Below are 19,754 nucleotides of genomic sequence, written 5' to 3'. Positions count from 1 at the left end.
CCCTACCCCCAACTCCATGTCCCTCAACCTTCTGCAATAACCTCTTGTGAGGTACTTTGTCAAACGCCTTCTGAAAATCTAGAAAGACCACATCCACCGGCTTTCCTCTATCCACCGCCCTAGACACATCCTCATAGAACTCCAGTAAATTTGTCAGACACGACTTCCCTTTAATGAAACCGTGCTGCGTCTGCTCTATCAAGCAATTCCCTTCAAGATGCCTCGCAATTTCCTCCTTAATGACAGATTCTAACATTTTACCTACCAGACGTTAAACTAACCGGCCTATAATTCCCCGCCTTTTGCCTGGCACCCTTCTTAAACAACGGCGTAACATTAGCCGTTTTCCAATCATCCGGCACTTCCCCGGAATCCAGTGACGTCTGGAAAATAACCACCAAGGCATCCACTATCACCTCCGCCATTTCTTTCAGAACCCTCGGATGCGTTCCATCCGGCCCTGGGGACTTGTCCACAATCAGCCCCTCCAGTCTGTCGAGCACCGCCTCTCTAGTAACAGTAATGTCATTAAGACCCTCCAGTCCTACCACCTTTCCATCGCTAACACCCGGCAAATTATTCACGTCCTCCTCCGTGAAGGCAGAAACAAAAAAGTTATTCAATACCTTAGCCATATCCCCATCCCCTACCACTAGGTCCCCTTTCTCATCCTCTAAAGGACCAACATTCACCCTAGCCAGCCTCTTCCTTTTTATATATTTATAAAAACTCTTGCTATCCTTTTTTATATTAAGCGCTAGCCCAGCTTCATAGTTTCTCCTACCCTCCTTTATCAACTTCTTTGTCAATCTTTGTTGACATTTAAACCTCTCCCAATCCTCTTCTCGCCCACTACTCTTAGCTACTCTAAATTCCTCCGCTTTTAGTTTAACACTTTCCTTCACCTCCTTCGTTATCCACGGCTTATTACCTCTCCTCCTACTATCCTTTTTGACCATCGGAATAAATTTCTGCTGAGCACCAAGAAAGATCTCCTTAAAGATCCTCCACTGCTCCTCAACAGACCCTCCCTCCAACGCGCTCCCCCAGTCAACATTCGCCAATTCTTCTCTCATCCTACCGTACTCCCCTCTATTCAAACAAAGGACGCGTGTCTGGGAACCCACTTTCTCCTCCTCCATCTGCACGAGAAACTCCACCATACAATGATCACTCTCCCCAAGAGGATCCTTCACCACAAGGTCCCTAATTCTACCCGCCTCATTACATAGCACCAGATCCAAGATAGCTCGCTCCCTCGTCGGCTCCAACACACTGTTCCAGGAAACTATCCCGGCAGCATTCCAAGAACTCTTCCTCGAGCCCCCCGCGTCCAACATGGGTCGACCAATCAATATGCAGATTGAAATCCCCCATAACTACGGCCGTCCCATTCCTGCACGCCGCACTTATTTGCGCGTTAACAGCCCGCCCCACCTCCAGATCATTATTCGGGGGCCTATAGACGACACCCACCAGCGTCTTCCTCCCTTTGCTGTTCCTAATCTCCACCCACAACGATTCCACCCTCTGCTCCTTGGCTCCAATATCATCCCTTGCTACCACCGTGATGCTATCCTTAAATCAGCAGAGCTACGCACCCCCCCCTTTTCCCTCCTGCCTATCCTTCCTAAACACTTGATAGCCCTGTACATTCAGCTCCCAGTCCCTGTCACCCTGCAGCCACGTCTCTGTAATGGCCACCAGATCGTATCCATTTGTGTCGATCTGTGCCACCAGCTCATCCACTTTATTCCGAATGCTTCGTGCATTCAGATAAAAAAAATCTCCTGTTCAAGTGTCTTTTGAACTAATGGGCACTTCTATTATTTGAATTCACTTTAGATTTTCATTGGTCATCAGTGACCTTTCTCTACATTAAAATGATTTGATTTAACACAACTATCCACAGGCACTTCACTACGCGGTTCAATAGTTTGCAATTCTACAGCTAAAATAGATTCAAATGAGAGCGCCCATTTGGTCATTCTTAACCTCACCTAGAAAAATCTATAATTTCCCAACTGTAACACTAAAATATCGCAAAAATGATGCTGGGGTTTCAACCAGCATGACAGACAATGTCCTTTAGGGAAGGAAACCTGCTGTCCTTACCTGGTCTAGCCTACACTTGACTCCAGTCTCACAACAAAGTGATTCACTCTCAACTGCCCCCTGAAGTGGCCGAGCACGACTCAGTTCTAGGGTGAATAGGGATAGGCAATAAACACTAAGAAATCCCACAACACCAGCTTAAAGTCCAAAGGGATTTATTTGTAGCAAAAGCTGCAAGCTTTCGGGACAGTCTGTCCCTTCGTCAGGTGGCTGGGAATTGTCAAGGTGGCTGACGAAGGGACAGGCTGTCCCGAAAGCTTGCAGCTTTTGCTACAAATAAATCCCTTTGGACTTTAAGCGGTGTTGTGGGATTTCTTTCTGTTTTATCCCAGTCCAACGCTGGCATCTCCACATCAATAAATGCTGACCAGCCAGCAATGCCCATGTCCCACAAATGAATTTTTTTAAAAAGACGCTCATTTTAAGTGTTGATCATTCTTTGTGAGGAGGAAAAAAAGTGAAAGTAGTCTGAATTTCTCTCAATCAATTTGAATTGGTGCCCCATGGTCCTACTTTTAAAGTCACATTTCAAGGAGTGCTGTACATTTGCCTTTTTCCATATCATTTACTATTTTACATGCATAAGGTCCCTGCTCAATTGCCTCCTTTCAAGGCTGAAAATTTCAATTTTCTCCAGTCTGTCCTCAAATCAATAAACACTGGATTGTTATTCAACTCAAAATTTTCATTTGTTTGATTAGAGAATCATATTCGGCCAACAGCTAACTTACAACAATACATGCAAATACACACGGTAAAGGTTACTGGGGGTTAAATTGGATACTCATTGGAAATGGGCATGAGGATCATGGTGCACAATTAACATATGCCCATTCAATGTAAATCAGACTGTAGGCCAACATTATGCTACCTGCTGCTCATTATACTGCTTTCTGCAGACAGCCAGCATTAACTGCACAATTCAATGGTTGCACACAAAAGGGGGGGGCTTGCAGTTAGCCATCATCTCTGAATTGCACTGTGGCAGTACATGTTAATTCTGCAACTTGATCCTCACGCCCATCTAGATAAAAGAGTCAACGAAAGAGGAGGTCCTGTAGCCTCAGGGGAATCAGAGGCCCTTTAGACATATGCTCAAATAGCAGTGGCAAGAGATAGCAGAGGAATTCAATGATAGGATTTTAGTCAAAGGACACAGATGCAGTGCAGGAGAAAGTTTAAATGGTCTCAGAGTAGGTATGGCAAGCAAATACATCTTCAAATGCTCAATCCTAACAACTGCACCACTAACCCTGGTCACTGCTCAGTTCACCACACCATCACTTCCCTACCAATAATGTATATCAGTCAGGAGTTACACCTAACTGCTTCATGTCACAATCACACACCCAGACCTCAACCCAACATGTCACAGCCTGGGCGTGCCAGCAGTCATTCAACCATGATAACTATATACCCACAGAGATTGCAAGATAGCCATTACCCTCTGTCTTGAAGGAGAAATTGCCCCACACATACTAACCATAAAGGGGAGATATAGCTCTGTATATTCTAATCCTCATTGGTGCTGGCTATTACTACATATAAACAAAGACTAAGCCATTCAGCCACTTGAGCCTGCTCTTGCCATGGCTGATCTGATAGCAACCACAAATCTCCATCCTGTCTGCGCCCCCCCCCCACCCCACACCCCCATCCTCGATCATTCCCTTACATACCAAGGGTCTACCCACCTCTGCCTTAAAAATATTCAAAGCCTCTGCTTCAGTCACCTTCTCAGGAACAGAATTCCAAAGAATCAAGGCTCAGAGAAATAAAAGGCTCATCTCCGTTTTAAATGGGCAGCCACATAGTTTAAGATTCTCCCACAAGGAAACATCAACTCCATTCCACCTCTGAAGGCCCCTCAAGATTGAGGCCATGCCTAGTGACAGGGTTAAGACATTGAAGATTATGGTAACATACACAATCCTCTCTCTGACACAATAATCTCTGCTGACAGAAAAGCTGCTTATCCTTCCCACAACTTTATTCTTACTCTTTTCTGATGCATATCAACTGCATAGATAAGGAGAAAAAGAGACCAATGAATATGAAGTCACAGTAGCACAAAAACTTTACAGATAAGATGACTGCAACTGTAATGATATTGTAGATAATTTAGAAATCAAAATAGAAGAGCCTGCACATTGTGCAGAATTGATCTAGAGTTGAACAGAGGAAAGGGACAGTGTTGCTGAAAGTTCACTGAAGGATGATAAAGTTTAGAATTTTCTTCTGCAATTGGCATTTGATCAATGATCAATATTAGATCAGACAGCTATATACTTTACATTATCCAAAGGTATTAAGGGATAATGGGCAAAGATAAGTTAGGTTGCAGATCAGTTAAGATCTCATTGAATGGCAGAACAGATTCATAGTTAAATGGCATACTCCTGTCCTGAAGTTTCTCAACACTCGCCAGATGATTCCCTGTTCACTACCGAAAGTTTAACCAGCTTTAGGAAACATCCAAATTTCAGAAATGCAGTAACTGCCAGAGGAAATAAGCTCACAACTAATCTGCAAGTAAGTAGCTGATGATCCCTTTTAATAGAGCAGGTGAGGGAAAAGGGTCCAAGTATGAGGTTAAGTGTGGGCCTAGGTTAAAGGGCAGAACAAAATAGGAGCACTGATGTTAACTCAGCATTGCACAGAGACAAACATCGTAATCTACTGGCTCTGCATATTTTCAGTGGATGGATACATGCACTGACTTCTTTATCAATATGGCAACTGGTATATTTCATACCAGAAATATGCATGCATGTGTGGACACCATTTTAGGACCTCAAGGAGTACTACTGAATTTCACTACCACTACATTTTGCTCAATCTGGGAAGCATTTCTAATTCAACTAAATATATAAACATAATTGCCAGACACCATGAAAAAAATTGCAATTGTTCACTACAGGAATTAAATAACTGATTTGATATTATTTAACTGAACCAAAATCTTTTTTTCATGATTTTTGTCACTTAACAAGACGCATGGATTTGAAATCATTTTATACAAGTTGCTGCACATTCTTACATTCATATTAAACAGGACTAAGAAACTGCTTTCCTTTTGAAGGCTTTGTCCAAGTTTAGTTTCAAAACTTAACTTCTAACCTTTGACCGTTCATGGTGATGTCATTGGAAACTAATGATCACTATCTTCTGCCTAGATCTCAGTATTTTTGTCTTATTCCCATAATTATCTGGGCATTTTTGTTTTCATGGACAAGCATACCAATTCAGTAACAAGTTACGTATGTAAACATAGAGAGAGAAATTAATCAAATAAAAAAAGGGAAATGAGGCTCTTGCCAAAGTAAGGTTGAAAAATTAACTCATTCTGAAAACGTTGCCAGTGATTTGACTGATTGAACCCATTCAAAATGCTGGTCAACTCCAGCTAATTTTTCTCAGCCTTGATCATGCTGTGGCGGAAGAGACCTAACAATAGGACTCCAAACCCATTTTATAATTGCTTCTATTTTATGCAATTCAGATAGCACAAACTTCCATTTTATACAGTTCTAATTCCTATAGAGGATACCAATTATTAAATGAACCCAATGCCAAATACTGGAGCAGGGAGGTAGAACAAGTATTAGTCGCCACATTAGAACATGGCCTTATCAGCAATCTCAAATAGGACCCCAAGCCATTTGCTCAACATGCTAACTTGACGCTGAGAATCGAGCTCAAAAACATCCTTCAGGATAATGGCTACCTGATCAGATCATATTATGCTGTATACAAACTCATGAATGGGTCTAAGGCTGTAATTTTCAGCCCTGAAAATATCTGGTTTACCTCAGATTACCCTGGAAGAGCAAGATATCTCAAAAACAGATGAAGCTTGCAGTTTCAAGTTGCTACTATGCAGTAGCAACATAAGTGCAATTCACCACTGACAGGCTGCTGCCAAATCAAATGACATCCCACCAACGACACAAATGATCAATGTGATACATGAATTTCAGCAGTGTGATAATAGGCATGTAGGCCATATGTCCCAAATACTGGCTAAGCAGTATGTCCCTTCAGCTGTTAGCAATGAAGTACAAATCATACCCAACCAACCCGTGTTTGTAAAACATAAAACACGCAATGTCAAACATTACATGTGATTCCACGATCACGATTCTCAGTATGCTAAAATTAAGATTGTCAACTGGGCTTGTAATGTGGCACATCTACACGTGTTAATATACATTAACACATTAATACATTAATATACGAGGCCCTGTTCTTTGCAGACAGAAAAAACATGTTCACATATTGTGTTTTTTCCTCACTAAACAAAATAAGTGATAGCCATTCATCGGTTCATTCCACAAAGCGTTACCTTGGCCAAATCAGTCAAGCTAAGTGCTTTAAATTTCAATCAATGCTTGGCAGTTAACAATCAACTAGTGCATTCTCTATGGCAAAACCTCTACCAGAGTATGTGTAAACCAGATGCTTATCATTTAGCACACTCCTCTAATACAGTATAAAAGATTTTGTTTCCTCTGATATTGAGGTTTTGGGATTGCTCTGATGAATGCAAAATGATAAGCTTCAAAAAAAAAAGCTTTTTGTCAGCAATACACAAATTCAAATTTAGTGTGATGCACTGTTTGTGTGGTTACCTTCCTCGCACTACAAACCAAGGGCAAGTAGTATTTGATTTACAGGTTGTAAGACAAGTGACTTAAATGTGCTGGCAGTTCCATTGTTGATTGTCACAATGCCAGCAAACTTACACTACATTTGGAGTGCTAGAGGCAACATGGCCAAATGAATTAATCTATTTAATTTTTTTATAAATCTTAACAGATATAGATTCTGCAAAACTAAAGAACACATTATCCTCTTCTGAATTTGCAAATTGTTTATCAACATCTACTTCTATTGCTGCTGCTTCCGGAGTCTTGCTGGTTTGGTGACATTGTTTGTTTGACTTCCTCAAGTACCTTTTCTGCAGATTACATAAAAATATATGTCTGTCCATTTAAACATGCTAAATGATAGATAGATTTAACCTTTTTGATAGTTCTACTTGGTTTATGTCATTTGCAATATTAAGGGGAAGCTGGGCACATGCATAAGAACATAAGAAATAGGAGTAGGAGTAGGCCATCTAGCCCTTCGAGCCTGCCCCGCCATTCAATAAGATCATGGCTGATCTGTCGTGGCTCAGTTCCACATTCCCACCCTCTCCCCATAACCCTTAATCCCCTCGCTTATCAAAAACCCATCAACCTGCGTCTTAAAAACATTTAGCGAGGCAGCCTCCACCACTTCAACGGGCAGAGAATTCCAGAGATTCACCACCCTTTGAGTGAAGAAGTTCCTCTTCAACTCCGTTCTAAACCGCCCCCCCTTTATCTTGAGGCTATGCCCCCTAGTCCTACTGTCCTTTCTGAGCGGGAAGAGTCTCTCCACCTCTATCCTATCCATCCCATTCATCATCTTATATGTCTCAATGAGATCTCCCCTCACTCTTCTAAACTCTAACAAGTACAAGCCTAGTTTATTCAGCCTCTCCTCATAGCTCAACCCCCTCAACTCTGGCATCAGCCTAATAAACCTCCTCTGCACTCCCTCCAAGGCCAAAATGTCCTTGCATAAGTGCAGCGACCAAAACTGCACACAGTACTCCAGCTGCAGCCTCACCAGTGCCCTATACAGCTGCAGCATGGCCTCCCTACTTTTATATTCAATCCCCCTTGCTATGAAGAGAGAAAGGAATACAAAAATATGTTGCCAAGGCAAGATTCAGTTAGATGGACGGATGAGCTTATGGCCTACAGATCAAACAGAATTTATGGCACAGAAACAATTTGTGTGCTGCTTGCTGTGATGTGTGACCTTGCCTTGTATATCCACTGTAAATGGAGGCCCAAATTTCCATGCCTAGCTTCCACAGCCAATCAATACAAACGAAGCCTTGCAATGCTCAGTGCTACTAATGGATAGAGAGCAAAGTAATGTGCTTCTTTAACTCTGACTTCACAAACTCTGACTCAACCCCATCATCTAATGAATCAAAAACCTTAAAAATAATTAGTTTGCAATAGCAGGAAAATAAGAAGCCAACGCTACAAAGAAGCAATTAGCGAATCACTTTCTCTTAACAATTGCAACATCTCACTGCATCGAAGAAACTAGCTAATCCAAATTGACCTTGGTGTTTAAAATCTACACTTCAAAAACTATCAAAGGACACTAACTTGTATATTCTTGCACCTTTTTATGGCTTCAAAGAACTGCATGAGGGCCAAATACCTAATGTTGCATTTTTATTATTTTTCCTCAGGTTTGCTCTTTGACTGAAGAAAATCTTGTTTGTTTAGCTCTTATTGCTCACAACCTAAATAGTTAAATACATTTTGATTTAGAAAAAGACATTTCCTCCTAAAAAAACCTTTTTTGTTACCAACCTAGGGGGTTAAATAGGGAGAGCTAGTTCACTTTTCTCACTTGGTTTGATCTGTTTCTGCAGTTGGTAAATACATACGCAATGTAAAAATAAATTCCAGTTCTCCCAAAAACAAAAATAATCCATAATACCATTATGTAGAGTAACAGATTATTCACAATCAAAAAGATGAAAGTACTTTTTCAAAAAAATTTATCAAACTCATTAATGGTTTGAGAAAATAATTCACTGATTCTCCTTAATGTGCTGTGGGAGAAGTGAATATCTGCCTCAAACGGTCTTGATGCCATAAATAATCAACTTCTATCCAGCCACTTCAAAAAAATGATAAATAGCTGACATTATAAATAAGGTTGTAATGCTTATAATATCACCCTTCAAAAGTAGGAATTCAACTATTAAAGAACAAGAACAATGAACAAAGAAAATTACAGCACAGGAATGGGCCCTCGGCCCTTCAAGCATGCACCAATCATGCTGCCCAATTGAATTAAAACCACCCCTTATCTTCTGGGGACCATATCCCTCCACTCCCATCTTATTCATGTATTTGTCCAGGCACTCTATAAAAGTCACTATCGCATCCACTTCCACTATCTCCCCCAGCAGCAAGTTCCAGGCATCCATTACTCTCTATGTAAAAAAATTTGCCTCATATATCTCCCTTAAACCTTGCCCTTCACACCTTAAAGCTAAGCCCTCTAGCAATTGATGCTTCCACCCTGGGGAAAAGCTTCTGACGATTCACTCTGTCCATGCCCTTCATAATCTGGTAGACTTCCAACAGGTCGCCCATCAAAGCTCACATATTTTCCATAATTAAGGTGGGCAGCTAAACAATAGAATTAAAAATAACTGTCAATTTCTGTAAACTATTTTCTCATCGTATTTCCTCACTATTCTCCACAGAAGAAATAGAAAATCTAAACAAAATTGGCTGCTGCTGTACACTACAAAATTTCAGAATTTGTATAAGCTTCGCATTCTCACTTAAGATTTACTGAATAAAACATGGGGACACTACCCACAAGGTTTGTGAAAACATAACAAGAAAAATCAACTGAAGGCTGTATAACATTCAATTTACTATCCAATTAAATGACTAATTTCATTGCATAAGCAGCAGAAGGGGTTCCCTTGTTTAAAAAAAACCCTAAAAATACCTTTGATCAAGACATTTAAGTCACCATATAAACAAAGAATGATAAAACCACAGATCTCATGCCCATTTACAGCACCTCACTATAACATGACTCACTACAAAACATCCTGATGGCATGACCTTGGGTCAATAGCAGTTTAAAAATAAACTGATGAGAAATTGAGCACCCTTACCACAAAAAGGTCAAATTCTTTGCAATTTGTTAGATGGGAAGTGAGTTACAGCTCACGAAGGGCAGGATTAGACCCAAATTTATTCCGAGAGGTTTGCGGGGGGGGGGGGGGGGGGGGGGCAGTGGCGGCAAGCTTCAGCTTAGTAATTGGGGTCAGGACTTGTTCTTAGTGAGGAAAGGCAAAGGCCAAGTTAATACTTAAATGAAGGGGAGAGAGAGGCTAGACTTTTGTATGTTTGTTGAGGGTGGTGTGGGGCAAGGCTATCTATCTTCATTCTCTGTGGGAACAAATGGAAGGCTATGGTTATTAATTATATAAGTTGATTTGTTAGGCAAGTGGTGGACATTAACAACAGATTCACTTCTAGCCAGATCTATACTGTGGTTGTTGAGGTAGGAGATGTTTGCTTGTTATTTGTAAGAATCAAGACCGGGATTCTCCCAAGAAAATTCTAATTGCTGAATTCGCATAAAAACAAAAAATCCCCGTTAGTTTTTCCAGCAGAATTTTCAAAATGAGTCTCCCACATTGTGCACTGCAGGCTGCCCTAGCATGAATCATTATAAAAATTTCACTGGAGAGGCCAGCAAAGGCTTGCTGCAATTCACATGGCAGAGAGATTAAAAAGACAAGTTTTGGTCCTTGTGGTTTTTAAGTCAGTCTTGTTAGGGAATAAGCAGAGGAAAAAAAGGCTACCCTACCTGACTCTTTGTCTGCCTTGTCAGAAATTGCTTGTGGCTATCAACGTGTAGCCAAAGCATGTCTTCACACGAGGGCAGTCCAGGTCAAGACCCCATAAGCTTTATCTTTATTTAGTAATGCCCATCTTCTAAAGCCCATTTCTACAGTGGGGGACTTTATCTGTTCATCCTTTTGTTTGTCTATAGTGCATTGGTGTGTTTGCTGGGGGAATTGTTTAGGAAGGGATAGATAGTTATACTTGCAGAATACAACTGTGTTTGTACCGGTTTTTGCAACTTGCTAGAAAAAAATTTTGTTTCATAATAAACTAATAAGTTCATTGTTTATTGAAAGCAGCATGGTTAAAGTCGCTTTCATTCTGGGTGCCAATAGTGAAGGTAAACAACAGGCCATTTTGGTGAGTAAACCAAACGTTTAAATTAATGATACAGCCTGCAGAATAGCGGGCTAGGTAAGATGCATGCTCCTTCCATCCTGGTCATTACACTTTGTAAGTAAACATTAAATTGTATAAAATGGCTCCCATCGTACCTTCACTAACTGGCTTTCTGAATGATAATGGGTTGTTCTCTTTGCGGTAAGGGGGATCGTGTTTACTTAGTTTAGGTTTAGTTGAATTTCTTCTATATTGTGTGTATGGGGAAGAGTTCGTATCAACATTTTTAAAAATTATGCCCTTTACAGTTCCATGGTTGCAAAATAGGTAGAAATGCTTTAGGGCTCCCATTCAGTGGGAGATTATGTTGCACTTTTTCACGTGGGGAAAAGGTGGCTAGTGTAATAATCTCTAGTCAAGAGAAAGGCTGTACCCTGATTTTAGCCCAGTGGGGTTGGTTCCGACCTAACGTTAGTGTATTTTCATCCAATATACTATCCTTTCTATAATCTTTCTGAAGTCACATGTGAGCCGCCACACAAGAAAGTAAGTTCCAAGTATATAAATAAGATAAAGAAGAAGAAACAAGTCAAATTTAACAATAACTCTAGGGGATACTAATACTTTTCAAAAAAAACTCATTATTTGCAAATGCTTTTTGTTTGGAAAATTTGAAAAAAGCAAATCTGTTAGACAATAATGATTACATTGTTGTTACCTAATGTTGCAATTTAAGCAGCCTTATTTTACAGAAACCTATCAACCATCACCACAAGAGGGTGCAATATTCTTGCTTTTCATGGTTACAAAAGATGCTATAAAAATGACAATTATGGCATACAATGTTGTATTACTCCTATGAAAATACTACATCCAATAAGCTGTTGACAACGATGGCACATATTATAACATACAAGTGGATATAAACAAGTTACTGTAACGTGAAACCCTGTAAGGGAGTATATAATCAGACACCTCAGTAAAACATCAACACATTATTAACTTGACATTGGCAGCAATTGTTGATCGTAGACAGATGAAATGTCTTGTTTGCCCCGTATGTCAGTGTTAATGTTCCAATTGATTCATCAGATTTAAATATATTTAATGCTCTGGCTTAAGCCATCAACCTGCACTTTAGGAAGTCTTTGAAATTTCTCTTCTTTAAACATGCCAGAAGTCAAACCATGTTGGTTAGCAATAATTTTGATCAGATTGAAGAAGCTTGTTTATGCCATCTTGAATGCAACAGAATTGTTTCTGGCAAAGCTGATATTTTTCCTCAATTAGGGGTCAAACATCGTTTTTCTTCAAACTTACTATTCAAACTACAAATGATATTTAAAAAATTGAACACATACTGGGAACATTTTCATTGCTTAAAAGATTAAAAAGTAGGCATCTTCAAGGAAAAGTATTTCTCTCAAATGTTCAGCATCTTCATAATATACATAATGATAATACTCAGTAATCAGGGAATTAAATATGCCATATATTTTAGCTCAAAGAATTAGCAAAAAAGTGTTTTTCAGAAGCCAAATGCCTTCTACTAGATAATGCAGTGGCACAATGGTTAGCACTGCTGCCTCAGCGCCAGGGCAGCAGGTTCAATTCCAGCTTTGCGTGACTGTCTGAAGAGTTTGCATGTTCTCTGCCCAATGATGCGAGGTTAGGTTAATTGACCATACTAAATTGCCCCTTAGTATCCTAAAACATGTACGTTAGGGGATTAATGAGGTAAATACATGAGGTTACGGGGATAGGGCCTGAGTAAGAATCTCTGTCAGAGAGTCAGTGCAGACTTGCTGGACCGAACCATCTCCTTCTGCACTGTAGGGATTCTGTGATTCCACTTGGAATTATTATTAGGTCAACCATTAATCCTGACTATTCCACAGCAACGCTGTAAAAATTCAAAACTCATCCTTACCACATGTATTCATAGAAATATAGAACAGTACAGCACAGTACAGGCCCTTCGGCCCTCGATGTTGTGCCAAGCTATGTCTGAACCCAAGATCAAGCTATCCCACTCCCTATCATTCTGGTAAGCAGCATTTCACTTGCACCTACTTCAATTTGGTTTATTGTATTAGCTGCTCACAATGCAATTTCCTCTACACTGGGAGACTAAATGCAGAATGGGTGACTGCTTTACCGAACACTTTTACTCTGTCCACAAGCACGATCCCAAACTTCTTGTTGCTTGCCATTTCGACTCAGCATCTTGCTCCCATGTCCACATGTCTGTCCTTGGCCTGCAGCAATGCTCCAGTAATGCCCAATACAAACTGGAAGAACAACATCTCAACGTTGAGTTCAACAACTTTAGATAGTAAACTTCCCCTCCAACTTAAACACCATCCTCCCTTGTAGTTTCTTGTTAGTTGTTCTCTCTGGCCTGCCCCAACACAACACCACCCCTTCCCCACATGGTCACCTGTCCTTTAGTGTTCAGCTGCTCCAATTCTGCTATCTTACCTAGCACCACCATTAGCATTCTACATTCCCCATCATTAACACTCCATGACAAATCTGTCAATATTTCCTTTGCCCTGACTTGTACCCTAGTCATCAATCCTGTCCCACCTCCTCTGTCCCCTTTCCAACTACATAACTCTGTACATTTCTACTTTTTAGTTCGGCAGAACTGTCATTTAGACCCAAGAATTTTAGCTCCGTTTCTCTCCAAAAATGCCAAGTGATCTACTGAGTTTATCCAGCACTTTTGTTTTTATTTCAGACTCTAGCATCCACAGTATTTCACTTTCATCACAGGATTCCTGAACTGGCTACAAGTCTTAGTTTTGTTTTTAATGTTAATTTTAGTGGGTGCATAGGAGACAGAGAACAAATCATGAATGAAATACAAACCAAATGTAGATTTCAAAATGTGTCACGTACTTTGAAGACATTTGGAAAACACAAGTTACCTTCAGGTTGGTGAGCAACAGGCGTTTGCGTCTCTTTGGAGTAAGATACCACTTCTCGGGGTAAGACGTCAACTTGGGTAATTTTTGAAATCACAAGTTTAGGCATCCGGCGGCTGCATTAAATCATGAAAGTCGTCATATTTTCAAATATTTTATATAAAAACCACCATTTGTTTAAAATCAAAACAAACCACATTTCAGAAACGAGGGAATTAAACTAAACAAGTCTATAGACCAGATTATGCAAAGTTAGGGGTCTTACATTGCAAGACAGATGCTCCTGCCATAGTTAATCTCAATCACAATTTTTCTAAAAGGGATATGCATACCACATCTATAAATACCAAAAGATGCTGCATGTTTGCCACTTACTGTTATTGCATGAGTAGAATTTTAAGTGGATGGTTATAGCAAGATGACCTTTAATAATAAATTATATTTGAATTTCTTTGTAAGGAAGGGTAAAACATTGGATAAATATGAAGAATGGCAAATACAAATACATACCTGAGCTCAGAGTCAGACTGCAACTGGAGCACAGAAGGATCGGTATCCCATTGCAGAGCTCTAAATGGTTCACCCAACATAAAAATGAAAGGAGACATACATTAATTGATTAGAATACAAACTGATGAGATTACATGACTAACACCTGACTCTACCATCATTACAGTATTTCAATTTCTTGTTTAACGAATTAAGTTTAGCTATTCTCAGGTCATAAGTGCTGGTCAGGCAGCTATGGGGACCCAGCACAATAATGATGGGGGAGCTTTAGCCCCTGACTTTGTTCAACAGGTACAAGGTGCTTACCCCCTATTTAAAAGGAGATTGGCAAGGTGGATGAGCATACTGTCTTTGGCAGAGCACAGAGGAATGTGGTAGTCATAGCAAACAGTATAGTCAGGCTGATAAACAGTTTTTTTTTTAAATCTTGGTGGAGGTTTTGCCGCCTGCCTGGTGCCAGGATTAAAAGACTCATCAAGTGGAAAGGGGAGGATCCAATTATTGTCGTCCATGTAAGAATCAACAACATTGAACCAGAAATGACTTTCTGCCACCCAAGAGAAATTGAGGAGTTAAACAGTCCAAATTAAAATGCAGAACATCAAAGTTAATCATCTCTGGATTGTTACCTGAGCCATGATGTGGAGATGCCAGCTTGGATTGGGGTAAACACAGTAAGAAGTCTCACAACACTAGGTTAAAGTCCAACAGGTTTATTTGGTAGTAAATTCCACTAGCTTTCAGGGTTTGCCTCTTCGTCAGGTGAGTGGGAGTTCTGATCACAAACAGAGCATATAAAGGCACACACAGTTTACAGAATACTGATTAGAATGAGAGTCTTTACAGCTAATCAAGTCCTAAAGGTGCAGACAATGTGAGTGGAGATAGCATTAAGCATAGGTTAAAGAGATGTGCATGCTTGACAATCACCAGGCAAGACTGTTCCCTTTCTGTTGGCAAACACTTCAGCGGTCACAGGCGTTCGGCCTCTGATCTTCGGGTAAACGTTCTCCAAGGTGGCCTTCATGACATACGACAGCGCAGTCGCTGAGCAGAAACTGATCGCCAAGTTCCGCACACATGAGGACGGCCTCACCTGGGTTTATGTCACACTATCTGTAATCCCCATGACTTGCCTAGGCTTGCAACATCTCACTTACTGTCTTGTCTGGAGACAATACACATCTATAACCTATGCTTAATGCTATCTCCCCTCACATTGTCTGCACCTTTAAGACTTGATTAGCTGTAAAGACTCGCATTCTAATCAGTATTCTGTAAACTGTGTGTGCCTTTATACGCTCTGTTTGTGATCAGAACTCCCACTCACCTGGCAAAGGGGCAAACCACACCCCCCCAAAAGCTAGTGGCATTTGCTATCAAATAAATCTGTTGGACTTTAACCTGGTGTTGAGACTTCTTACTGTTGTTAACTGAGCCACATAGCAACCAGCATAGGGTTAAACGGAGAATTAAACATGTGGCTCAAAGAGTATTGTGGGAAAGAGATTGCAAATCATGGAGCATTGCATCAATACTCTGGAAAGAGTGAGCTATTCCATTGGGATGGGCTCTATTTGAACCTGGCCAGAACCAGCAGCTTGGTCAATTGTATAATGAGAGCTGTGACAGAGCTTTAAACTAACAGAGGCAGAAGTGTTCAGCTGAAGGGAAATTTAAGAGATCCATAGAGAAAGCTGAGATATTTGAACAATATATGGATACAAACAAGTAGAGTGGGACAGGAAGGGGCAGAAAGTTCTACATCAGTGAATACAAGTAAAAAGTAAATTTAAAGATCCTTTGACTGCATGAAGCATGTGCAAAATAATAGACGAATTAGTGGTTTTAAAAAAAAAAGAGGTATATGGATTAGATCTAATCTTCTTTGCAGAACTATGGTGACAAGGTGTTCAAGATTGAGAAATAAATATTCCAGAAGACGTAACATTTTGGAAAGACAGACAGAATGACAAAGGTGGTGAGTTACCCTTAAAGGTTGGCATGTAGACATTAGCAGAAAAATGGTTGGCCTCTGAAGATCATGAAATAGAATCAGAATGGGTGGAAATTGGGAATAGCAAGAGTCAAAAAAAAGGTGTCGTTTATAAGCCCCTTTAACAGAAATTATATCATTGGGCAGATCAAACAACAAGTTATTGGAGCCCTTAACAAAGGAAATAATAATTGTGGTGAACTTTAATCTTCATATAGACTGGCACAATCAAATTGGCAAGATGAGTTTGACAAGTTTCTTGGAGGTGTACGTAGTGGGACAACTAGGCGTAAAGTTATGTTAAAACTATTACATCATAAAGCAGGTCGATTAGTAACATTGGCACAGTGGTTAGTACTGCTGCTTCACAACACCAGGGACCTGATACGATTCCTGGCTTGGGTCACGGTGTGTGAAGTCTGCACATTCTCCACGTATCTGCATGGATTTCCTCTGGACGCTCCAGTTTCCTCCCACAGTCTGAAAGATATGCTAATTAGGTGCATTGACCATGCTAAATTTTCCCTCAGTGTACCCATAAGGTGGCAGAGTGGCAACCCAGGGATTTTCACAGTAACTTCATTGCAGTGTTAATGTAAGCCTACTTGGGACACTAATAAATAAACTTTTTTTAAAAAAGATGCATTGGGAAATAGTGACCTTAATACCATTTAATTCTATGTTAAGTTTGAAAGTGACATTTCAATTGCAAGCAAAAAAAACTTAAAGTAAATTACACAAGTATGAGGGGAGAACTGATCAAGATTATTGAGTAACTATACTAAAAGTGTTTGGAGGTAAATAACCAGTGGAGAACATTTAAAGAAACAATTCAAAATGTTCAACAAAAATACCTTCTATTGAAGAACAAAAACTCCAAGAACCCCCCATCTGGGCTCACTCAGGAAGTTAAGCAAAGTGTTAGATTAAAAAAGGTTTAAAATGTTGCAAGAAATAGTAGCAAATCTGAGGATTGGGAGTGTTTCAGCAGCCAGCAAAGGGTCATCAAAAACAGAAAGAAACATAACGAGAGTAAACTAGCCAGAAATACAAAAACTCTAAAATGTATTTTTATAAGTATTTAAAAGGCAGGGAAAAGCTGACGTCATCCCTTCAAAGGAGAGATGTGAGGAATTAACACGGGGAATGAGGAAATGAGAGAGATATCGAACAACTATTTCGTATCTGTTATCATAGCGGAAGACACAAATCCCATATTAGAAATTGAGAAAGTTAAGAGGCTAAAATCTAACAAATCCCTCAGACCTGAAGACCTACATTCTAGGGTGTTAGAAGAGATACAAGAGCAAAGATATGACTATGCCAGCTATGATTTTTCAAAATTTCTTAGATTCAGGGATGGTCCCACTAGATTTGAAGTTGGCAAATATTACACTGCTCGGGGGACGGGGGACAAATACAGTGAACTACAGGCCAGTTAGCCTAATATCAGTTGTTGGCAAAATGCTGGAATCTATTGTTCAGGGAGTCTTAGAAAGGCAGAATGTGATTAGAACAACTCAACATGGTTTTACTAAAGGGAAACCCTGTTTGACAAATTTACTAGGGTGTTTTTTTTCCTTGAGGATATAAGTAGGTAAAAGGGAACCGCTCAATGCAGTTACCTGGATTTACAAAAGATATTTGATAAGGTGCCGCACCAAAGGAAAATAGGCAAAATAAGTGCCCATGGAATGGAGGATAACATAGCAGCACGTATAGAGGATTGGTTAATAGGTAGAAAACAGAGGGTGGGCATAGCCAGGGCTTTTTCAGGTTTGCAAGCAGTGAACAGTGGGTTGCCACAAGGATCAGTACTGGGACATCAGCTTTTTACAATCTATACTAATGAATTAGTTGAAGACAGTAATGCATCTAAGTTTGCTTATGATAACAAGCTAGGTAGAAGGCAATATAAACAAGTTAGGTAATTGGGCAACAAGATGGAAGATGAAGTGCAATGTGGGAAGTGTGGAGTTATTCTCTTTGGTTGTAAGAATAAAAAATTTTTTTTTAGAAGTGAGAAACTTACAAGTGTTCATGTTCAAAGAGATTTGGGTGTGATTATACAAGGATTGCAGAAAGTTACTATGAATTTGCAGCAACCAAGGGAAAGGCGGAAAAAGAAAAAAAAAAATCACATGTTGACCTTTATTGCAAGCAGATTGGAATACAAGAATAAATAAATCTTGCTACAGTTGTACAGGGTTTTGGTGAGATCACATCTGGAATACTGTGCGCCGTTCTGGTCCCCATATTTAAGAAAGGATATACTTGCATTAGAGGCTGTATGACAAAGGTTCACTAAATTGGTCCCTGGGACGCGGGGGTTGTCCTATAATAAGAGGCTGAGCAAATTGAGCTTACACCCTCAAACTAGCCTCATGTCCATGACATAGTCTTTATATGTTTGGTGTATTCCTGAATGAGTCCTCTCCATAGCTGTCAATGCATCAGAAACCATCAGAGACTGGGTACATAATGCAAGTAGCATTGGCAAGATTATGAATTCACCAAGTGCAAACTGTCAATTGTCATATCATACAGACCAGGGCAGTATTCTTCTCAAAATCCTCAAGCCCACTGTTAATTTCCATTTCATTTAGCCACCAACAGATCTATTATCAGCTTCCCATCTACAGGATCTGCTTTGTTATAAATCAAATTTTAATTTTTAAAATAATTACAGCTTCATGATATCTAAACATTAACATCTTGGGACTTACCATTGACCAGCAAATCAAGTCAGATAAACACTAGTTTATTGCAATCTACATCAACTAACTCCCCTTCTGACACCCCAAAGTATAAACACCATCGACACAGCACAATTCAGATGTGAGATGGAATACTCTTTACTTGTCTGGCAGAGTGCTTCTCCAACAACACAAGAAGTTTATTATTATTCAGGACAAAGCAGACCACTTGACTGACATCTCATCCTCAAACATTCACTCTCTCAACCGTCCATTGAACCATAGAATCCTTAGTGCAGAAGGATGCCATTTGGTCCATCAAACATGATCCAACTCTCACTAAAATACCACAGCCCACAATCTACCTATCCTATGCATCTTTTGGGTACTAAGAGACAATTTAGCATGGCCAATCCACCCAATCCGCACATCTTTGGAGCGTAGAAGAAAATCGGAGCATCCGGAGGAAATCCACACAGACAGAGATAACTCCACAGTCTTCCAAGGTCAGAATTAAACCTGGGTTCCTAGCACTGTGTGGCAGCAGTGCTAACCACCGTGCCACATCTATTGATGCACAGTGGTAGCAGTGTGTATCATCTACATACAAGATGTGTGCAGGAACTCACCAAGGCTTCTTGGACAATATTTTCCAAACCCATGATGCTAC

The 19,754-nt window shown here is 40.1% G+C and overlaps 1 protein-coding gene across 1 annotated transcript in view; it reads right to left on the bottom strand.

Moving 5' to 3' along the window:
- Positions 1–19,754, bottom strand: part of dync1i1a (dynein cytoplasmic 1 intermediate chain 1a) — a 223,370-nt gene that overhangs the window by 173,046 nt on the left and 30,570 nt on the right. Inside the window, exons 5-6 of the mRNA XM_080216678.1 lie at positions 14,393–14,452; positions 13,886–13,998 (exon numbers count right to left, since the gene is read on the bottom strand). Of these exons, the coding sequence (XP_080072804.1) occupies positions 13,886–13,998; positions 14,393–14,452 (173 nt within the window). The remainder of the gene's footprint in view (positions 1–13,885; positions 13,999–14,392; positions 14,453–19,754) is intronic.

The sequence above is a fragment of the Carcharhinus amblyrhynchos genome, chromosome 2 (assembly GCF_965287045.1).
Source record: "Carcharhinus amblyrhynchos chromosome 2, sCarAmb.v2.hapA, whole genome shotgun sequence".
Classification (NCBI taxonomy): Eukaryota; Metazoa; Chordata; class Chondrichthyes; order Carcharhiniformes; family Carcharhinidae; genus Carcharhinus; species Carcharhinus amblyrhynchos.
This window is presented reverse-complemented; position numbering and strand designations above follow the sequence as displayed.